The 22,361-nt window shown below is 42.3% G+C and overlaps 1 protein-coding gene across 7 annotated transcripts in view; it reads left to right on the plus strand.

Annotated features, from left to right (window-relative positions):
* The first annotated feature begins 61 nt into the window (after positions 1 to 61).
* The window catches only part of gab1 (GRB2-associated binding protein 1), a 44,846-nt gene continuing 22,546 nt past the window's right edge, over positions 62 to 22,361 (plus strand). For 2 of the 7 annotated variants that reach the window (XM_086083074.1, XM_086083079.1), the window contains exons 1-2: positions 174 to 507; positions 635 to 793. In XM_086083074.1, the coding sequence (XP_085939200.1) occupies positions 722 to 793 (72 nt within the window). In that variant the 5' untranslated portion in view covers positions 174 to 507; positions 635 to 721. The other 5 variants (XM_086083077.1, XM_086083076.1, XM_086083080.1 and 2 more) reach the window with 5 other exon arrangements.

Genomic DNA, 22,361 nt, shown 5'->3' on the forward strand with positions numbered 1-22,361 from the left:
TTTAAACTAGCAAAAGAGTCGTTCGCCCTACTTCTGGTCGCGGGTGTCAGCGAAAGCTTGACGCCGCCATGTTCCAGAGAAGGAGGAGTGCGACTGTGCGAGCTCAGGGAAAAGACGGAGCCACCCTGTCAATCACAATTAAGGAACCGAGGCAGGCGTAAACTGGTAGGAAAAGCTCAGAGGCACTACATTCGGGGCTTGTTGCTGTTTTATCTCGCGGTTGCGGCGTCCCCCTCCTCCTTCACAGTACCACCACCACCCCCCGACAACTATGACCCGGCGCGGCGCGGTGGGACCTTCGCCTCGCGTCCCGCCAACCGGGAATCGCAGCACTTTTTCAGGCTTCAACTACTAAACAAAACTTTGCGCGTTTTTCCCCATTCTTGATAGTTTTGTTTTGTTTTTGTTTTTTTACTGTTTGTAGAAGTAAAAGCGTCAACAAGGAGGCTATTTCCACTTTTATTCGACATTTCGACTCCCAGCAGGCGACTTTCGAAGGACTGACTGGTAAACTATGCCCCATTTCGAGGACACACAACAAGATAAAATGTCGCTTTTTACGTGAAATGTGCCACAAACGAATGAACTTTTGATCTACTATTGAGTGTTCAGTTGGTTGTTTTTTTGTTTCCAGGCACAAGAGGACACTCCCAAAGGGCTCCGGAGAGCTCCATTATCTTGCCGAACTCCCCGACGGGGAGAAAGCCTGCAAGCAGCAGCTATGAGCGGGGGAGACGTGGTGTGTTCAGGATGGCTGCGAAAGTCTCCGCCGGAAAAAAAGTTGCGACGTTACGTAAGTGCATGTTAAAAAAAAAACATTTTTTTAATTATGATCTAATTATTTTTTTAACGTTGTGACACGACGAGGCGCGTTAAACGGCCATAGGACATCGCAAAGTGTCGCGGTTTGTGTGGCTTGTTTCAACGACGTGTCATGGCGTTGATTTCCTCGTGTTTGATTTGTCCGACTTTCGTTTGCATTGAAATTTCTTTCAAGTGCTGGCACTTGAAGGGATCACCTTGTTGTTTACCTGCTGTTGTTTACCTGGGTCACCTTTTAAAAAAAAAGTTAATTGACCCGTTGTTTGCGTGTAGAAATCAGTATATTCAATGACATTTAATTAAAATGCGCCCTAGTGTAAGGATGTTGCTAGCTTGCTGGTTCTTGATTGCCATACAAGAGTAAAAATAAGCTATTTAGTTTGAGTTCAAAGCAGTGATTGCTGCATGTGTCTGGGATGCAAGTCTTGCCACATCTCTGCTAAACACAGCGGTGCACTGTGCATTCTGTTCCTGTATTGTCAACGTAGGATTTTGTTGTTATGATATGTAGCTTTAAGAGGTTATTAAGTTTAATAGCTAGGGCACATCTACCATGTTGGTTGCTATGCTAAAGCATGGTTGCAGATGCTGTTCGTTGCTATATTTTGCTGTGGACAGAGATGCCTGTACAACCTTTGTAACTTTATTAAAGCCATCTTGTTTTATCCATATTGTTTGAAGAAGCCAGGATAGAAGAAGGTTCCTCTTTTTGTTGTTGTAATGCTGCTTGGTGGCTTTAGTCGTTAGAGGTGGGCACTTCCGTCGCTACGTTGCTCCCTCATTGATGGATGCTCACCTTTCGGTGAGTGCTTCCGCATTTTTTCGGCGAGCCCTTTATAACGGGAAGGCTCGAAAAATTCACGGACTGTAAAAAACAGTCTAATAGAAGTTTGTAGTCAACTATAATATGATGAAAGTTGAACCGAAGTCGATTCATCCGTGACGTCATATTTTTTCACAGCATTATAGCGGTCTCCAACCTGCAGATGTATGAAGGTTGTTGCCTTGTTGGGTAGACATATCTCTGATCCAGAAGAGTTACAGTCTGGCAACGGCAGTGACGGGCGAGTCAAAATTAAATTAAAATAAATTGGTCGACTGGAAAACAAGATGTGATTAGCGATTAGTCAACTTCAAGCATTAAATGTCGATGTGCAATAGTGAAGTGGACTCATCGACTAGTAGATGGATTGGTTCAGTCCATCATTGCTAGGCTACCTCTATATCACTTTTTATCCATATTGTACTAAACAGTCAAGACAGTGACGCTTGCACCACTTTTGTTACTTGCTTGCGCCACATTGTGTGCAACCACTACATTTCTTTTGCCATGTACTGAGAAAAATTAACAAAAGCAGCCAGATAATACTGTAGACAAATGTCGTGGTGTTGTCTTCAGCTCTGGAAGGAGGGGCTACCTTTTGTTGGGGATATTCAATGCTGTTGTGTGTGAGTGGTAGCGTGAGGAATTATTGATTATCTTGGCTCGATGAGAGTATGGATTACAGTTTGGAAGCTATGCAGCCACAGAGCTCGTTGGCAGGTTCATTTGTGATCAAAACACCGGGTTGAAAATGGATGTTTCATTGTTACGTGTATGATGTTGATAATAGTAAAGTGGTGCCTTGATATACACGTTTGATTAGTTCTGGAGCCATGCACGTGTGAAGTTATGAATTGTTCAGTATTTATCTGATTCAGATCACATATTTTAAAGCAATGCAAATGTGAAATGTTCACACACATAGGTCTCAGTCCCGTCAAATCTAATTTGAATAGGATTTGCTGGATATGTTCATGTCCTCTTTTTTTTTTTAATTATTATTTTTTTAATTCTTGAATATTTTTCCATTGTCCTAAATATTGAACACACTACTTAACATCTCTCATTTCACCCTAACTTGATGGTTAGTCTCCACTAGGCACAAGAACCCGTTACTGGTTTCAGTATATACTGCAGTATTAAAAAAAAATACTGCTTCAAAACTGCTAAAACTTCCCATCAATTGTATGAGCAGTTTTTTTTTAATGCATTTATTTTCGTTTTATTTGAGTCAGTGCCGGCGAAGCGGCACAGCCACTCCATCACCCGTTGTTGGTGCGAGCAGTCAGTGAGCCCGATGACTTTTCCCCTTCTCGACAAAGTCGGCTCTTTGGGGAATCTTTCGGGTGTAGCGGCCTGGTAGAGGAAGGATCATGAAAAACGTGCTTACCAAGAGTGACTGCAAGGCTTACAATAGGCAACATTGCCTTAATATTTAACGCAGGTCGCAGGGGCTGCTACCAAGTCAGTTTTTGAGTCATACCCGCAAACACCTTAAACATACTTTCTACATAAAGGGGACAGCGAGCTGGTAAAAACACGAAAAAAAATTTAGATGGCAAATGTGTGTGAACTGAATCCCACAATTCCAGGACATGAATGCGAATGTTAACACCCAAAAATTTGTTCTCTCTGGGTACTCTAACTTCTCGTGTGGCGTTGATTATAATATTATGCTTTAAAACGAGAGCTTCATCTAATACTTGGATTAAAGATGACACGGCAAACTTTTTTAGTTTCCGCGTTCTTGTAATTTCCCGGCATTTTCCTCATTTTACACCATATATGGCCGGCACTATACTTACTCGTTTGTTTGTACTAGTTGTACTGTCTCGCTCAAAGGCTGGAATGACAATAAAAAGACTCTGGATTCTTAAAATAATCTCACCTTTGAGCTCCAACAATCAGTGAGCAAAGTCAAAGTGTCTGATAGCAGCCAGATACTACACGCAAGGGTTTTGAAAATAAATCTTTTAAAAATGAAAATTGTCATCTGTAAAAAGACAACACCTCTCTCTAGCATATTTTGCCTTAAAAAAAACCCCCCAAAAAAAACATTGTCATGCGATCATCAAATTATTAATTTTATCTGTTCCCATTTTATTTTGCCATTTTCTTTCTTTATTTTGGCTTTGTGATTTAATCCAAAAGAAAGACAATCTTTAGAAATTACATCAACCGCGACCTCAGTTATGTATGCACCATCCAAGGATTAATGTTTGGCTTTGGATTTTTAGATGCATTTATTTCCAAAGAAGGGCCACTGTCTTCCGACGTAGCAACACATCTACTTATCATAATGGGGCAAGCAGCAGCAGCAGCTGCTGTATGAGCGTGCAATTTCCATTTTTTGGGCGAGTTGCCAATTGCAAATTTAAGTTATTTATAAAATGAGACTTCTGTACTCTGAGCATGAAAGGATTGACTAACTGTACAAGTGTATATCTTTTTCTTTGGCACTTTTGCAGAATTTATTCCTGAAAGACAGCCGTCATGCACGACGTGACAAGATACCTCCTTTCAGAACGCATCAAAGGATTAACGCTACACCTTTTTTGCTTTTCAGCTTTATTCCAAAAGGTACTGCCTTTTTCTGACGTAGCTACACATATACTTATCATAATGCGGCAAGCTGCAGCGCATTGCCTGTGTGAAGGTGCAGGCCGGCTCTGTTTGAAAGGGACAGGCAAAATAAATCATGGCTCTACAGTTCTGCATCTGATGTGCTAATTTACTGAGAATGCATGGAATTTAAAATATGCTTCTGTCAGGCATACTACCTTTGAGAGCGGAAAATTGTCAGGTCGACTTTGCACCCCCCATTTGGTGTCAGTGACATTTGTAGTTGAGGGGAAAAAAAGCAGGGAAGAGTTGGCTTTTACATGCAGTTTAAAAGGGGCTACAGTTTTGTAGGATTACATGGTTCTACTGAGTTTTCATTTCATATCTCTGCAATACAAATTTAGTAGCATAATGCAATCTCTTTTTGTTTATTTTACGCTGCGGGGTATGTTTGGAAGGAGGGAACTATCAGACCCGCCTTTTCAAGACTTACGCCTAACATATGTTGGCGCATTGGGAAACAGTTGTCCACCATGGAATAGCGACATAGCAAGTGCGGCGCAAAGAAAACAAAAGGCTCTCGATTAAGCGGCGGATTCATTAAATCTGCTTAGCAAGTGGAACACAGAACAAACAAACACTTTCTGTTGTACACCCCCCCTCCTCAGGATCCCCTTCTCCAAATGCTACATGAGACAAACAAGCTGGCCAAACAGGATGCAACTACATGGCGTTAGCCTCTCTCTTAGCCTAGCAAAGACGACGAGCTGGCGGACAGGCCGCGTCGCCACCGCAACGCCTCCATTTGACGTCTGTTAAATGGATCGCGCTGGCCATTAATAATTGAATGTCCATTACAAACAAATAGCCATGAAATATTCATAGCGATGCTGCTACAATTGTTATCCTTAGCCACCCACTTTTGGGTGTAGAACCCATGGTGATGTACACCGGCGTATCAGTTACACGGGTCCACGTTTCCAGCAATGTGACAAACAGAACACATAACAGAGAATCAGGCGTTCGTTTGCCTTTGCTGTCTCCAGACACGGTAAATTGGTGTGTTGTGTGACTATGCCACCAGCATCTGGTGTGACATATAAATACTTGTCGACAATTGCCATAGCAGGGTGGAAGGAGGGAGTGTTTGGCACTTGTTGGGCTGCAACAATTGCTTCTGGTGAAGTGAGTTCTTAAAATACTTTACGCAGTTGCCATGGCAGGGTGGGAGAAATGACTGCCAAGTGTTAAATCCCTGTCCTGGTCTCACAAAATATCCTTATCCGCACATGAGTTACGGCTCTGATACTACATCCAAAGCTGGTTTGACGACGTCCCTGTTACACGCCAGTGCCATTTGCAAAGAACAGTGACACAGGCAGAAGTTGGGAAATGGCTGGGACCACCATGTGTAAGACGATAGACGTGATTATCAAGAAAAACACGCACTGCAGTACCTGCATGGTATATGTAAAACTGATGTTTACCATAACATAATACAATAACACACCTCTGTTACTGCTCTGCTACTATGTCAGAAGGCAGAAAATTGCAGTCATCGTCAACTTCACACATATTCCTAGCACCAAAGAGTGTCCTTGCATATCTCTGTTGTGGCTGTGGTACAGCTCCGCAGGCTGAAAAATCGTCAGGTTGACTGCATGCCGTTATCTAGTGTAATTAATACAATATTTGTTGGGCAGTGACAATTGCCTTAACAGGGAGGGGTAAGGCACTCTCAGGTGTTAACTTTCACACCACACTTTTGGCATCACGGCAATAGTACCCTTACGTTGCTTGCTTTGTTACACATCTGATACAGTCTCAGAAGGCGGAAATCATCTGACATTTAAAATACTTTACGGGCAGTGACAATTGCCGTAGCAGTGTGGGAGAACTGAGTATCAGGTTGTGGTGTGCCAGTTGGTCAACATTGCAATCTGGGCCTGGCATCAACGAAAACAGTTACGCCACTGGTACTACCTCCCAAATCAGAAATTTACCAGGTTGACTGACTTCTCACTATTCCTGTTTATGAAGAACATTGACATGGGAAAAACGTGACAAATATCACATTTTAGGAGAGATATGACCATGTGCATTATCAAAACCGCCAAGCACGAGTAGTATCTGTAAAGCTGTTAATTACAGAGCTTTCCAGAGCAAAAGCTGTTAGGCTTAAGGGATATTTTTTTCTGGTGAAGCTCAGTAGCCAGTCCAGAATACTCACCAGAAAAAAAAGGCAGCACTGGTTTATTTTTTTACTTAAATAAACATTCTGTCAGATTGGCCAGTGTGGGAAAAAATAGACTCAGTGAAGTCGGGTCAAATATATGATGATGTGCATTCCCCAAGTGCTTGTAAGAGCAGAAGAAACTCCTTCAGCTCAATACATGTGCCGCACCACAATGGCTATGAATATCTCTGCCGTCCCGGACGTCGAGGATGGAGAGAAAGGGATGAGAAAAATATGACACGGCCTCCCAAGCAACACCATGAGCCGGCCTCCGCAGAGAGCAGCTCTCTGTTCTCTTCTCCTGCTTTTTTTTCTTTTCTTTTCTCATACCCGGTTCCCAGCGCCTCTTGGCAGGCAGCGGCGGCAAGGAATGTGAGCCTGTTCTGTGCTCCGATCCTGCTCGTTGAAGACTGTAGCCTCTTTTACGCACAGATCCTGCACAATTGCTGCATCATAGCCGTAACAGCCTGTGCCTTTTTATACAGAACCGGAAAAAAGTAGGATATTGTCGGGAACATCTTCACATACACACGGTATCCTGCAATGAGATTTTTAGATGACTTCAGTGTCTGGTTTGATTCATAGAATACTTGTTGGATGGAGATTGACGTTACATGGCAGCAGAAGTGAATTTTGTTCATCCCTGTCCTGGCATCATGGAATAATACCCTAACATACCTTTGTTGTGGCTCTGATACTCTCACGCAAACGCTTGTGAGACAGCGACAATTGCCATAAAATGGTGAGAAAAGAGAATCTCGCATGTTAAACTTCACACCCATGTCCTGGCATCACGGGTAATACCCTTACATGCCTCTGTTCTGGTTATGATCCTCATGCTAAAAGCAGAAAATCGCCAGGTCAGCGTTATCATTTTGTCAAACAGCAACAATTGTTGAAGCATGATGGGAGGAGTGAGTTTCAGGTGTTACATTTGAACCCTGGTCTTTCCATCATGAAATAATACCCTTACAGACAGAAAACTGCCTGGTCGGCCTCAGCAAAATGACCCGTTGGTTAGACACAATTGCTATAACCGGCCCAGAGAAGAATCTCAGGTGTTTAACTGCCTACCCCTTTATCCTTGCATGCCTCTGTTGTGGCTGACAGTGCAATTTACCGTAGTGTGGCATGAGAGGTGTGCGGTGTTTAACTTCCCACCCCCTTCACAGCATTGCAGATACCCTTAAATGGCTCTGATACTACCTCAGAAGTCACTACAAGCAACTAACGCAAAAATAAATGGGGAATTACAATAGTAGTACAGGACAGGAAATCCCGCATCACGGAATACCCTTATGTGCTACGGTTATGGGTCTGATACTACACCGGAAGACTTAAAACTGCATGGTCACTTAGTGGTCAGCAAAATACTTTTTGGACAGCAACAATTGCCGAAACTGCAAATTGCCAGATTGACGTCAATACCAGCGTTTGGTGGGATTTATAAAAGTTGTCAACATTTTCTATGACAGGGCGGGAGAAGTCATTGTCAAGTATTAAGCTTAAGACCCCGTCCTGGCATCACGGACTAAGACTCTTACACGCCTCTGTTACAGTCTGTGATTTTACCTCCAAAGGTGGAAAATAGCAGGTTGATTTCTTCAGCAGCCGCATCTGGTGTGACATGAAATGCATCAATTGCCATAACAAGGGGGGGAGAAGTGCCAGGTGTTAAACTTCACACTACTGTCCTGGCATCACAGAATACCCTTGACTGTCTCTGATATGGCTCTGATACTCTCTACTGGTACTTGTAGAGAACAGCGACATGGACAAAAGGCGTAAAAATTAAGGCTTTTGCAAGCAGTGTAAGGATCGACTTGCCCTGCAATGCAATGCAAACGTGTGATTGTTGTTTCTGCAGCGGGAGGGATAGAAGAGCCGCTCCCTGGCGCCCCGGCGAGGCTTGGCCGCCCCTTCCTGTGTGAGATGCTGATGGCTACCAGATGGTGGGTCAAGGGGAGACGAGGAGGGAGGGGTCTTACACTCTTTATGCTGCTTTGCTGCCTGTCCATTAGCGATGGTCGTGCGAAAATGGATTTCCCTTGATTGAGGAAAATTAGGTAGAAAAAATACTAATCATCGGGCAGAATAGCAAAGACAAAGGATGAGCATTTGACTACATTTCCTGAATGGACAATGAGGAAAATGAAATTAATCAGTTGATATTTGCTTGGATAATCTCTAGGTGTGAATGCTCTGTGCTTCCATTTTAATGCCTGTGTCGTGGATGAAACCAATCACAGATGAATTGATTAGCCTGCCGATATGTTGTGGGCCAAAATGTTTACAAATCATCTTTAAGAAGTGATCTGTCACAAAATGAAGCTAGAATAACTCACGGTACAATGCGGAGCCTGCTGAGGCTAAACAGCCTTTAACATGTTGTCTTCCGTGAAGCACATCACCGATTGCCACAGATTTAGTTGATTGGTCGACCAGTCCCAAACCCAGAGCCCAACCAAAACTATCTGTAACGATGTCGTCATGGATGAAGCCCATAACAGATGTCAACTGAACTGAACTGAATGAATTGATTACTCTACTGATCCAAAACTTCCTCGCCAGATTATCAAACAAGATCTGTAACAATAAAACTAGAATGTTGCTGGGTAGAATGCAGACCCTCGCCAAGGGTTCAAAAGCCACTCCTTTTATATGATTCTGTTCACATAATGATTTTAGTCACAAGTATCCCTTTTTTCTCTCTTGAAAACTGACTATTGAAATTCTATGAATTTCTTCTAAGATTTTTGTTGTGCTTTCCCGTGTGACCCGAAAACTCCTTTGTGTAATCTTTGTAGTGGTTGCCAATTTCTAGGACAGGAGGAGACTGCCTCACAATGCTTGCATGGTCGGCCTCCTCCACAGAGAAATATGAGAGTACCCTGCTTCACTGGGCAGGTGTTTTCACTTTGTCCGTTTGTCACATGCTATAAGAATAAAAAAAAATAAAAAAACACACACACAAAAAACTCTGGCAGTACATAGGCACAATAAATGCTACAAGTTTAGAATTCTTCCAGAAAAAGAAAAAACATTTGAGTCAACTATGTGGACTCAACTGTTTGCATAAGGCTGAATTTCAAAAACTCAACTCACATTCTTTTATAGGAACATGCAATCTCCACACAGGAAAGCAGGAGCTCTGATTCAAACTTCGAACCTTTAGAAGTGTGAGGCAGACGTGCTAACCACTCGCTCACCATGCCTCGTCGTATAGTAACCGTTCAGCTGTCGTTACACAAACACTTGCGCACAAATACAGCTGGCTCTCTAACTATGTGGCACTGTGAGATCTGACCCTCGCCGCCGTGTCTGCAGCCCCTAATATAGCCCACTACTGTTAGGCTTGCGCAACCCACTACACGCAACACCCCCCCCCCCCCCCCCCACACACACACACCCGTTGTGTGTTGGCCAACATGTGTGCGTTTTTGTCGAGCCAGAGCAGCGTCTGGGTTAGATTGAAGGATGGTCAGCCTGGAGATCCCATGTGAAATATCGCCACCAACTTGTGTAATTTCCCAGTTTGCTGTGAGTCAGACGGACAGAAATGGTGGCAGTGGCTAATTACGTTTTTGACGTGTTGTTTGTTGTCGTTATAGCTGATTGTGTCAGGTGCTTTTCAACTGTGTAGTTCAAGTGGCACAATTGTTTACTCTCAAAATGACACAGTTCTAATATGTGTCATGGCTGTGCAATGAGAAACTTAGTTTTTTTCTATAAATGCAGATACAAATTTGATATGAATCTGAAATCAACTAAATTGAAATGAATGTGGAAAAACATTGTGATTAAAAAAAAAAGAAGAAGCAATATTACAAGAAACTTGTTTTAACTTTGATTGCTACGAAAATCACTGAACGACGTCTGTAAGTGTAACAATCTTTGTTCCTGATATATAAAATATTACTCTAACAGGTTGAAAACGAAAAACAATAAATACTTGGTAGATATTGCAATATGCCTTTGACAACATGACAATTACATTTCTCAGTGTTTGCACAAACCCTGCTCAATCTGGCATATTCTTTTAACGTTCATTTTTGCTCATAAAGTGATTTCCGCTAGTACCGTGGGGCTTAGTTTTCTCCCTGCTTCGTAAAATGCATATTAGCCACTGCTGGCTGCGCTGACAGGCTCGCGGTGGCGATTAGTTAATTCGTCAATTCGTTGTGCAATTCACGTCAATTTTTGCAACTACTGTTTTGCTTTATTCATCAACGAGCACGGGCTTCCTGGAAATAGGTGAGTTATGTAATGTAGGCGTCTTTGGCCTGCTTTTTGAATCTCTTAAAATCTTCAGCTATAATTAAGTTAGTCTCCTATTTGCCACCAAAAATTTTGAATATTTAGTCATTAATTAAATAGTGTGGACTTGAGTTTTTTTTCTTATTCCCTGAGCTTAAGTCCTTCCATCATTCCAACACTTTTACTGTAACTGATAAGAACAATCAACGTTTTATATATTTTACCATTTCAACTGCTTTTATACTGTAAGAAGTGTCACGCTCAACATGATCATTTTCGTCATGTTCTGCATCGTGTTCACTCTCACAGCATCGGAAATGAAAACGATTTAACCATTGTTGGTAGTGTTGTTCCGATACCGATACTGGTATCGGCAGAGGCCCCGATACTGCATTAAAACAGCGGTATCGGTATTGGTGAGTACTAACAAGTAACATGCCGATACCATTAATTCTGATGCTAATATAGGACTTTGGATGCAGCATCTTGTGTCTTGCTCATGCACGACATTCACTGAAGTGTGACATATTCACTGCATGCTGAGCTAAGATATCCTATTGGCCCTTGAATGCTCTGAACCAATGGCAGGACAGCCTTTTCATGCTAAAAAAAAAAAAAACTTAGGTATGTTTTCGACATCGGCCGATACTGCAAAGCTGGGTATCGGTGTCAGGGGCCAAAAACGGTATCGGAACAACACTAACTGATGGCCAATGTTGTTTCCCAAGCAGATCTCAGAGGGCAAAATCTGTCATCTGTAACCAGGACTCGGGCAGAAAATCACACTTTTGTTTTCGGAATCCCCCTCAAAGTGGATCTATTAGTGGTCACTGGTCCTGTTGTGGCTGGCTACTGTCCCTCTTATTGCATTAGAGTTACTATGGTGCTCCATGATATCTTTGGCCTGGCCCCAAGCCAGTGTACGTGGTTAAACCCGCACGCATTTGGACTGTACACACGCATATAAACACACACACACGCATGCTGGGAAAGACAGGGACACAGTCAAGACTCCGCCTCCCACACAGTATTCATTTGCAACCTGATTGGAAGCTGAGACGCTGGCGGACCTGCTTTGCTCGTCCAAAAAACTTCCTTGGTTTTAAACCTTCCCTGGCACTTGGTTTGGGATCACTGGTGTCTCTTTACAAACCTGTGGATTTCCCGGCATTGGTCTTTTGGCGCAGTTGGATAAACAGCAAGAAAGTTGATTAGATCCAAGCGCTAAACTTAAGGTTGGTCATCTGTGTTACTTGTAAAGTGTGAACACATCTTTTTAAATGGTTTTGTCTATGGTTCAGTTTGACAGGTCAGTTTCAACAGCAGGTTTTGCATTCACAGGTTGAGCCATAGTTCAAAGACAATACTTTTATTGATATATTCTGCTTTTGCAAAGAATGATGCACACTTTTGCACAAAAGAAGTAATGATTGGACAATATTTTTTAGGTTTTAGATTGCAGAGATGTTGAATTAAAAGCATATCAGTTTATCATTGTTGTTTGCTAAATCAATGGTCTTGGCCTGTTTTCAAATTAGTAGTTCAAAGTGGGAATGGCCATTGCGCAGTTGTTCACGCGGCTCATTTAAGAGGGCATTTACGCCATCTTCACCTGTTGGTTCAGCTCACGCCCTCTGACCTTTCCTTTTCAAATGGTGCGAGTCTGTGAGACAACCTTTAAGCCTGTACCGTGTGTCTACCGAGATGGATGCCACTCCGTTCAGAAGCGAGTTTTCACTACTAGATATAAACTACTTATTGTCAGCAACAACAGCCACGGATATTGTGCCCGAGTGATCAGATTACAACAATAATCCCAACTGTCTTCAATTTCATCCGTGAAATCGGACGACGCAACATAATGCCAGTTACCTGTACAGACGTAATTATCCTCTTTATATGTGACCACTGACAACTTAGCAGGGCACTTCCACTTTCAAATCATTTGACCGCAGGTTGTGTTTTGGTTGGTCACCGCTCAGCAACACAATTGGGTCCGTCGTGTGTGAGCGTGCGTCACGGTGCATGTACAAATATCAGACATGTAAATCAAAGTCAATCTATTTAGCATGTGCCGCACACATCAGCCAGCCGCGGTTTACATGACAGGTCTGTCAGCACAGACACTCCTGTTTATCAGCCATACTGCCACACACAACAAAATACGATGGCAGCTGGAATGTCACAAAATGCACAAGTGGTTATTATTATTTTGTTTTTCTATGTATTTATTTTTTAAATAAAGATAAAACGTTAGATACTCACTTCAAGGTCTCATGAGACGTAAACCCACTGAAAATTCCGCGCACCTCAAGCAGCAGGCTTTCATTACAGTGCTGACGTCTCTGCCTGCTCTGAACTTCTGTGCTCTCCTCCGCTCCGTTCCCAATGACCAGGCAAATTTCAGCCTTACGGTTAGCGCATCGCGTTTTGCCAACTTGCAATTATATTGCAAATGAATCTGTCAGCTCTAATGTATATAAAAAACACAAAAACTGTGAAATTTATGTCAATAAGGTAGTAAGTAAAAAAAAAAAAAAAAGCCCTGTTAAAAAAAATTGTTAGTCAGTTTGCATTTGATTTGATTGGATGGAAGGATAGATAGATATAAAGATACTTTATTCATCCCGTGAGGGACATTGCATTTGGATTTCTTAATACTGATTTTAAAAATCAATATGGCAAACAAGACTTTGTGTTTGTGTTGGCTTTAGAATTTGACCAAATTACCACAGTGATGCACACACATTTGGCCCGAGACTCCACTTTTGGAACAAGACTTGATTTCGTCAGTGGTCACAGCGAAAGCAGAATCTTGCCCGGGCCAAAGGAACGTGTTGAATCCCAACCACGCAGCTTTGACACGCGCATGTGACTTGGCTGGCGATTTGACTTCACCAGGCCGAGAGACGCACGCATGCAGATAGCACCGTGTGTACAGCTGAGAGAGAGAAAACAATGTTCAAGGTTGCAACTTATCTGGTGTGGTGGTAAGGCATTCTAACGGGAAGACGCAACAACAAACGGGAGATACGGCGGGAATGAGAAACATGTCTCGTGGTTCGACAGGATGGGACGAGACGCGCACACACACACAACCTTAGAGTATGCCGATTGAATAGGGCTCACTGTGCGAGTGATGGTAATTAAGCTCATACAGTCTGGGAATGATTTTTACCAGTGATTCCCATTGGTTAGACAAAGGAGCTATAGTATAGCTATATTCTTTTTAGCACTTAATGCTGGGGAACGCAATGTTTCTGTAGCGTGTGTGTGTGTGTGTGTATGAAAATATCAAGTATTAAATGTTTAGCCATGTGACCAGGATTTCTGAGAAAGGATGTGTGTGTTGTGTAGGAATGGGCATAATAATCGATTAAGAATTCCATGAGGGTTTCTGGGTGACAGCATGAACGATGACAAGTTTAACCGGTTGGCTAAATTTTTTGGTGCCTTTTGAACATTTTTATTTAATTTTTTTCTCAGAAATGGTTTGATGTCAGAATTGTGCAGCAATAATACAGTAGCGGTGCCACGAGGTGTCAACTGTCAAGGTAGATGTTTGCAGAGCAGACCTGGCATCTGTAAAGCTGATATTTAAGCCTGCCTCTGTAAAGTTAGAAAATTAAGTCGACTTTATAGCTGCCTGTCAAACACACCTTTTTATTGATTTCTTTAATTGTCTCCACGGGCACTCGCATTTTTTCCTCTCCAACTCCGGGTTCTGCATCCTCAAGCAGTAGCCATTTGCCTTGTTCAACTGCCTAGCTCAGCTTCCGGTTGTCATGGTAATGAAAGTCATACAACGCCATTGGTGCCACTGTACAGGGAGTGGGGTCATTTTCATGAGACGGTACTTCACCCCCAAAACTGGATGAGCCTTGGAGACGTGTCACAGGAGACGACTGGTAACTGTTTTAAATTCAGGGAAAACGAAGCATGTCTCCTTTAACAGTCCATCATGGATACACAAAATCTGCTTGTTTTCACCCTTCTGTTTTTTACCATGTATGGTAAAAAGCTATTGATTGGTGGACTGATAGTAAGCCTGGCTGCCACAATCCAGCGTGAGTTTATTTTATTTATTTATTATTATTATTGATATTATTATTTTTTTCACCACACAGAATGTGTGACCAGTAACTGACTTAAGTCACAGTCAAGTCATAGAAAAGGTGCTGACAGGTTATAGCGATCATACCAAGCCCAAATAACATGTTTCTCCTACTAAAAACTGGATATTTTGCTGAAAACCTCAAGTGTTCTTACATTTGCAGTTTATTTACAAATGGCAAAGACGCTAATCAAAAGTGCTGACGCGGCTGTGTTGACTGTGACTATTTTGCTAAATATGGAGGAAGTGGCCAAAAATTACTTAGCTGTGACACTGAGGCAGTCATTATAGTGGATGTTTTCATGTGGTTTTTCCAGTTAAAACCTGGCAATGGCGTGGCCTGGTTACAACATCCCAAACTGACCTGGAAATAATCATTTGCAATGTAACATTACCTCTGCTATTGCTACAGAAACCACTGATCACCTACTTTCTGGTTAACACTAGCGTCAGTGCCAGTGTTACATGGAGTAGAGTAGTTTCCTTTTTTTTTTTTTTCATTCTCAGGAAAAAAACAAATGCTAAGTGTAATTACTGCTCTTCCACACCCTTACAATCACTGGGTCAGTTCATAGATGCTGTGAGTTTCTAAATATTTAGGCAGTCAGGCAAAATACTTAGCCCTTCTCTTTTGCCTGTACATTCACTGTGTAGTAGGACTAACACTTGTACTAACCCTCACCTTAGTCCTAGCCCTGGCCCTAATACTAGCTCTAGCCATGTCACTAAGACTCACGCAAACCTGAACCTTTCTACTTCCATTTAGCAAGTACATTACTTTGTGTAGCCCTCACCTAAACCCTTGTTTAGCATGTACATTCAATGGGTACTGGGCCTACCACCAATGCTAAATCATAAACTGTAGAGACCCCTGAGTTGATCGGGAGCTGTTTGAGCAAAAAAGGAAAGAAAGAAGTATTTCCTCGGCATTTTGCATAATGACATTGTTGCCTGCTTTACTACTGCTACTATTAGCATACAAGGGATTCCTCACATTCTCCTTGTGCATTCTCCCCGCACGTTCCCTTTCAAATGAAAGTGAAGCGGTATTGTCAGAAATGTCACAACAAAGAGCAGAGGAGAGATGTTGCCCAGTTTCAGGGGACTGTCTGCAGGTGTGTCGTGGAAGGTTTGGCACAGAAACAAGCCTGGGCATGCTCTCGGGCCTCGCCTCCTGAGAGTTCACCCAGCGACTTCTAGTCCTTATAGCTGAACAGGCAAGACATCGGCCTCAGAGTAACGAGGCACCACTGTAACATGTGTCACGAGTCTATCCTCCCTTTATCTCTGCGTGAAAGCACTGTATCTCCAGCTCCATTTGTGTGAGTGGACAGGCAGCTAGCGAGAGAGCAGCTAATTAGATCACGGCCAAGGCAACCTCTCACTGACTGCCAAATGTGATTTGTATTCCTTTTCATTGGACTGATTGGATTAGACTTTTGGAGCTGAGATCAGTTAAGGGTGCCACACAGAGTGCGGACTAACCAGGTCAAAAAAGAAACAATACAATACAATACAATGCAAAAACGTGTGACAGTATTAGAAAATGGGTGGCACTCTTAGCAGTCACAAATCAGCCCACAACTAAACCACATTAGGTATCCATCCATGCATTTTCTTTCCTTTATCTGGGGTTGGGTCACAGCTTTTGCTGGGATACCCAGACATCCCTTTCCCCAGCTACTTGGTCCAGCTCTCCTGGGGGAATCCCAAGGTGTTTTTTTAGGAGAGCCGGGAGCATTAGTCTCTCCAGTGTGTCCTGGGTCATCCCCGGGGCCACCTCTCAGTAGGGGATGTGCCTGGAACACCTAACCAGATGCCCGAGCCACCTCGTCTGGCTGCTCTCAATAGAGAATAGCAGCAGGTTTACTTGAGCCACTCCCGCACTTATTGACCTATCTGTATATCAGAGTTTTGTCCAGGTAGCAATTAGAACTGGACTCCTTTGAAATTTTGCCTGAATAGTTTTAAATAGGTCCCTGTTCATCCTCTTCTGGTTCTTCTTCTGGATAGAGTTCTTAGTCTTCCACTTCAGGTACACAATAATACCCGAAAACTTCAATGTCTTGCCTATAGCCACAGGGCAGTTGGACACGTAACAGCATGGGGATGTTGCCAAGTTTTACAGGCAGTGTGAAAGGGCCTTCTGATATTGACTCTGAACTGGAGAAAATGCCTTGTTAACTTCACTCCCCCCATCATACCATGACAGTCAGTGTTCTTCAGAACTGCAACATGGGGCAAAGAAGGAAAATTAGAGCTTCTACTGGCAGTATAATCATACTAGGCGGGAACAAAAATAAAGTGATCATGTACAGTAACAGAGACGAAAGAGATTTTTTACATCATGTGCTTACTTGCACCTGGTGCGCTTCCAGATGAGTATGGTGGCCTTAGTCCAATGCTAGAAAATTGCTGGGTCAGCTTCATCCCTCTCATTCTGTGTCTATACCATTTTCAGAAAGAATTGGCCAATATATATTTTTTAAAGATTTTATTTTGAAAGGTGGTATTCACAACTAAATCCACTCTGCTGTAAATGTGTGATACAACCTCTGAATCCGGAATAATAGGCCTGTCGACATCATCGCCCCTGTCAATATTGGAGCTATTCAGACTGAAGAGCAACATGGAAAAATTAGGACTTTTACAGGTGTGAAAAGGCCTTCTGATGTGACCTCTGAAGCTGGAACACATCCCAGTCAACTTCATCCTCTGCATTCCGTGTCTGCTGTACCTTGCATGCTTGTCATTTTAGACCATTTTAGTATTTTCCATTGGTTTGTAGTAAGGCTCATGGAAAGTAGTTGGGTGCAGTATTTGGCACGTGGGTGTTTAGTGGAGTAGTACCTTGATATTTTTGGTCACCTATCACATGGGGGGGCAGGGGTTGGCATAGGTGTGCGTTTTGTGCTAAAGTGCTGCACGCGTTGCAGGGGTTAGGGGTGGGCAGTTGTTGCCAAGAGAGGCAGTATGTGTTATTTTCAGTCCATTGTGTCTACTTCCTGTGGGTCAGGGGTTATTGGAGCAGGGTGTTGCAGACTGGACAGGAGTAAAAAGAGGAGGGGAGGGAAGTCAGTGCAGTCGGCAGGAAGCGTAGCCACACTCGACAAAAAAAGGGGGCTGGTCGGAGGCTCTCCCGGCTGTGCTGCGTTTTTCGCTCGGACTAAACTGCAAATCCAAGGAACCTTTACGGAGATAACTAGTAAGTGATGCTCTGTTTTGTCTCATGTACTTAGTCATTTGGACTGGTCCATCTGCAAAGTTGTGAGGTTATTCTTTAACCCCAGTTTGCAGTGCTTGAGGCAACATTGTTGAAGTTGAAGCCATGTTTTAACCCTGAAGGCAGTATTAAAATTGGCACCATTCAACGTTCCATATCAAATTGATCTCATTAAATAATCTGCTACCCATTCATGCAAAGCGTGCAATGACTTTTACACCTTGTTTATCTTAGTAGCGCGTGGCTAGTCTCATGCGACCAACCTAAGATCTCCGCCACGTGAGTGCCGTTGAACCTCCGGACTCTGGAGGCAAAACCCATATTTGCAATGCTTTTCTTTTCAATCCAGTGGGCAACGGTGATCCTAAATATGCGCCTGTCTTAAAAACTAATTTATATGTGGTTGTGCTCTTTGTCCCATTCATTTTTGGTGTGGTATTTAAAACCAACACTGTGGTTTTGTGCTCATACTAGCACTTAGCCAATGCTTTCACAAAAATTCAAGCCTCCACAAATACGGTATTTATCCACCTGCGCATTCTATACAGAAGCCAGCATAGCAGGAGATTGACACCCCCAACCTTTCCGTGTCAATGCTGTCTGGCCAGTAAAGCGACATGGGAAAATTGGCTGAAAAATGACTGCTTCAGAGCATTTACTTCCAAATCTGAAATATTGCCTGATCATCTTCATGTCCCCCATTCTGTCATTGCATTTGCTCAGGAAAAAAGCAATAAAAAAAAAATAGTGTTTTTTTTTTTTCAGGCTATGTGCTATACTAACTGCAAAGTCAGAAGTTTGCTGGGTTAATTTTTTCCCTACATTCATTGTTGGTTTTGTTTTTACAGAACAGCATAGCAGAAATAGGTGGCAAGTTGTCTGTGTTTACGCTACAGGCAATGTGAAAGAGGTTAATTTCTAAAGCTGAGAAAATTGTGGGTCTGTCTTCAAAACCCTTCACTGTGCATCAGTGCGGATTGTACTGAACAGCGCCGCTGAAATTTTGGTACTTACCAGACAGTGAGAATGGGGCTAATATACCCCTGTAGCTGAAAAATTTATGGGTTGACTACACCACTTTCTGCGCTGTGCTGTTTATATAGAACAGTAACATAGTAAAAGGAAGAAATATGAAATAAAGGAGCCATTAGCTGTAGCATTTTTAGCTAAATGGAAGTCGCTTCTAAAGATAGTACCTGACTGTCCCCATTAACACGACTACAGTGACAAAAGGAGGCAAAACAGGAAACTTTTTTTCTGTGTGCGTGTGTGTGTGAGAGCGAGAAACAGATGACCAGGAAGATCAAAACCGCTAACAACGTGGAAACTTACACAAAGGGATGTTATTTTGTCTTGTGTGTGTTTTTCTTTTCCTCTTAGGCTCTTTCACAACCTGTGTGCATGTTTCTGGGATTGCTGCAAGGGTCGTAGGGGGTGAGGAGGGGGGGGGGTGCTAACTCCGTGCTTAAGGGCTGCTCCGATGTGACAGCGTCGGCCCATGTTAATGTTTAAGCCGCAGTTAATACTTTACCCTCACGCTTTCTTGAGTGCCTGCAGGTTTTTCGGGCAAGTCAATGGAGGACAATGCGCAAAAACAAACAGTCATGCCTTTGAACATCACGAACACTCAACTAATCTTTTGTCCTTCCTCTCAGTGCCCTTCTCCTCTGTTTCATTTCTCCCTCAGTTTTCTCCTCCCCTATTATCTCGTGCAACCAATCTTAACGAATGATATGGAATGATTACATGTCAGTGAGGGACCTAGCCCCGCCCTTCAAAGATGAGAGAGATTCGCGCAGTGGCCTCCATTGACCGCTCAAACCATTGGATTAACTCATGCTGGTACTTGGGAGCAGTGTTTTTCTTCTTGACAAGACGACTGAATTCTGGTAAGCATCTGGAAGTTTAGGCGGAAAAGCTTTGTAGCATCGTTGGTGCACTCAGTCTGCTAAGGTTGAAAGATTCACAAGGATGGGGTCCCACTCTTGGTTTATGACTAATTTCTGGTCCTTTGGTGGCAATATGACCCAAATTCGTACTTGAGATGAAACATGCCATCATTCTGTACATTAAAAAAAGCAGATCACCAGGCACTTTTATTCTGGAACTTCATACCACACTGGCATTCTGACATCTATTCTTTATTAAACCCCTTTATAGACTGGTATGGACGCTATGTTTAATATTCTGAACATTTTTGCCTTGTTTATTGTGGAGACTACCTTTTTGTGGGAGAGCGAAATTCATTAGCTTAAAAGTCAAATTGCCTATGTCATTTAAGGTGTGTTTTTGAGAAACATGAAAAAAACCCTACAATTTCAACAAACAAGAAAAATCCAGATAATCTACATAGAATCAGATATAAAGTTAAAAAAATCTTTCGGTCATCTTTCTTGAACATGTAGCGCCAATTTCTGGTCAGGTGGTTGAGTGAGAATTTCACAGCTGCACATGAAAGGTGGGGCGGCGACCGCAGGACTGTAACTTGACAGAGGGTTGTGGCTGAGGTGTGGGATCAAGTGTAAGATAACAAGTTTGTTTTGATTGCAGTGGCTTATGGATCCATACATTGTTGATGTGCAGAAACCGAATCCTCGTTGTTGCCCCGCCGTCCCACAGTAGTAATTCTAGCCGGTGTTAACATAACTAGGCCTTTTTATTGCACGTAAACAAACACACACATGTGCGCAGTCTTTGCGTTACACACCGGCAGATGCCAGTTTATTTCTGGCAAAACGCAAGAATGTAACCTCCATAGAAATATGCCAGGCCGCATAGCACAAGTGCTGTTTTTGGTCTGGGGCCAACTTGTCGCCTTCACTGAGGCGGCTGCTGCTAGAGAGTGCACAAAACTCTCAGTTTGGAAGAAAGACACAAAATGTGACTGTTCACATTTCTTAACAGTGTTTGCCATAGGAAACTGTTCAAGTCACCACCATAAAGCTTTTTATTGAATGTACAGCCAAAGTAACATTTAACGTTCCTAGCAGTCCTGTAAGTGTTAAAAGAAAGTACAACTATTCTTGACAGTCACGTTTCCCGCTTATCTAGAGCAAGAAGCCTAGAAATCATTAATAAGTTTTACATTTTGTTTTTCTTAAACCGAGGCCATAATTATGTTTAAAAATGGCCCATATCGCTTCATTTTCATGATGGTATGTCTTAAGAATGCCAAAGATACAAAAACATTGAATAACTAAGTATTCTCTTGATTATTCATCAATATAAAAATTGATTTAGCATTATTAAACAACAATGACTACACATTATACAGTAAAGTAGTGTAGTTTAGGAGCATATATATTTTGCTTCAGGAAGTTGTATTTCCTGCTTGATGGTTATCATTACACCTACAAAAAAATCCAATTCTGCAACAGAATGTTTTTAATGTTGTCATTTTCATGTCGAAATCAGGTTAGTACAGCATATTGTAAGGTAAAAAAATAGTTTTCTGCCTTTGCATAGTCATTGCAGCACTTTAAAAATAGATGTGTTCTTGCTTTGTTTCTTCTGGAACAAGCAGGATTCTCACCCTTTGCTTTGCTGACCTGTGTGTGGGAAGGCGGGAATGTGTGATTTTTGTTTTTTTTTCCCAGTTCAACGAAAATTCATTTCTTTTTCTCTCAGAGAGACGAGGGGGATTAAGATGCTTCCTCTTGACATGGGAGCAGCACTCTGCTTTGGATGATATTCGATACGCTATGAAGAAAGAAGCATTCGTTTAGCTCTTAATGTAGATTTGCAAGCTTTAGCTATGCTTATTATTACGAGTGGCTTTGGCCTCCATCCACATTTCTATTCTGATAGTACAAAAATGTCACACGCCTCAGCGTTTATTATGATAAACCATTATTAACTTAACCAGGGTGGGTATGTTGTTGACATTTGTCACACCTTTACATGTTCAATCAGAATTTTGACTGCCTCTTGTAATTGATCTGTGTTCCTAATCAAGTGTCCTTCAAGCGTACGTTATTAGGTTGTGGGGGATGTGCTGATTACATCAAACAGGAAGTCAGGTCATCAACTGTGTGCACCCTCTCACCCGCTCTGCGCTGCTTGATAAGTTTAGAAGGTGTAAACAAATGCCACACCACTACAATGTTTAACGGCCAAAGAAAAAAAAAAAACACATATAACAGTCTTAGCTAATAAACCGTGTAGCCTTAAGCATTATTTTCACAGTTTAAAAAAGTTCAAAAAAAAAACAACAACACAAAAACCTTTTGTCTTATTTGTTACATCTCAGTAAGACTCTAAAGAAATACATGGTTAAAATAATCTGTGAAAAAAAGTGAGCCCATGGAAATTATTTTTTGTTGTT

The sequence above is a fragment of the Leptonotus elevatus genome, chromosome 8 (assembly GCF_054856555.1).
Source record: "Leptonotus elevatus isolate MCC_2025b chromosome 8, RoL_Lele_1.0, whole genome shotgun sequence".
Lineage (NCBI taxonomy): Eukaryota > Metazoa > Chordata > Actinopteri > Syngnathiformes > Syngnathidae > Leptonotus > Leptonotus elevatus.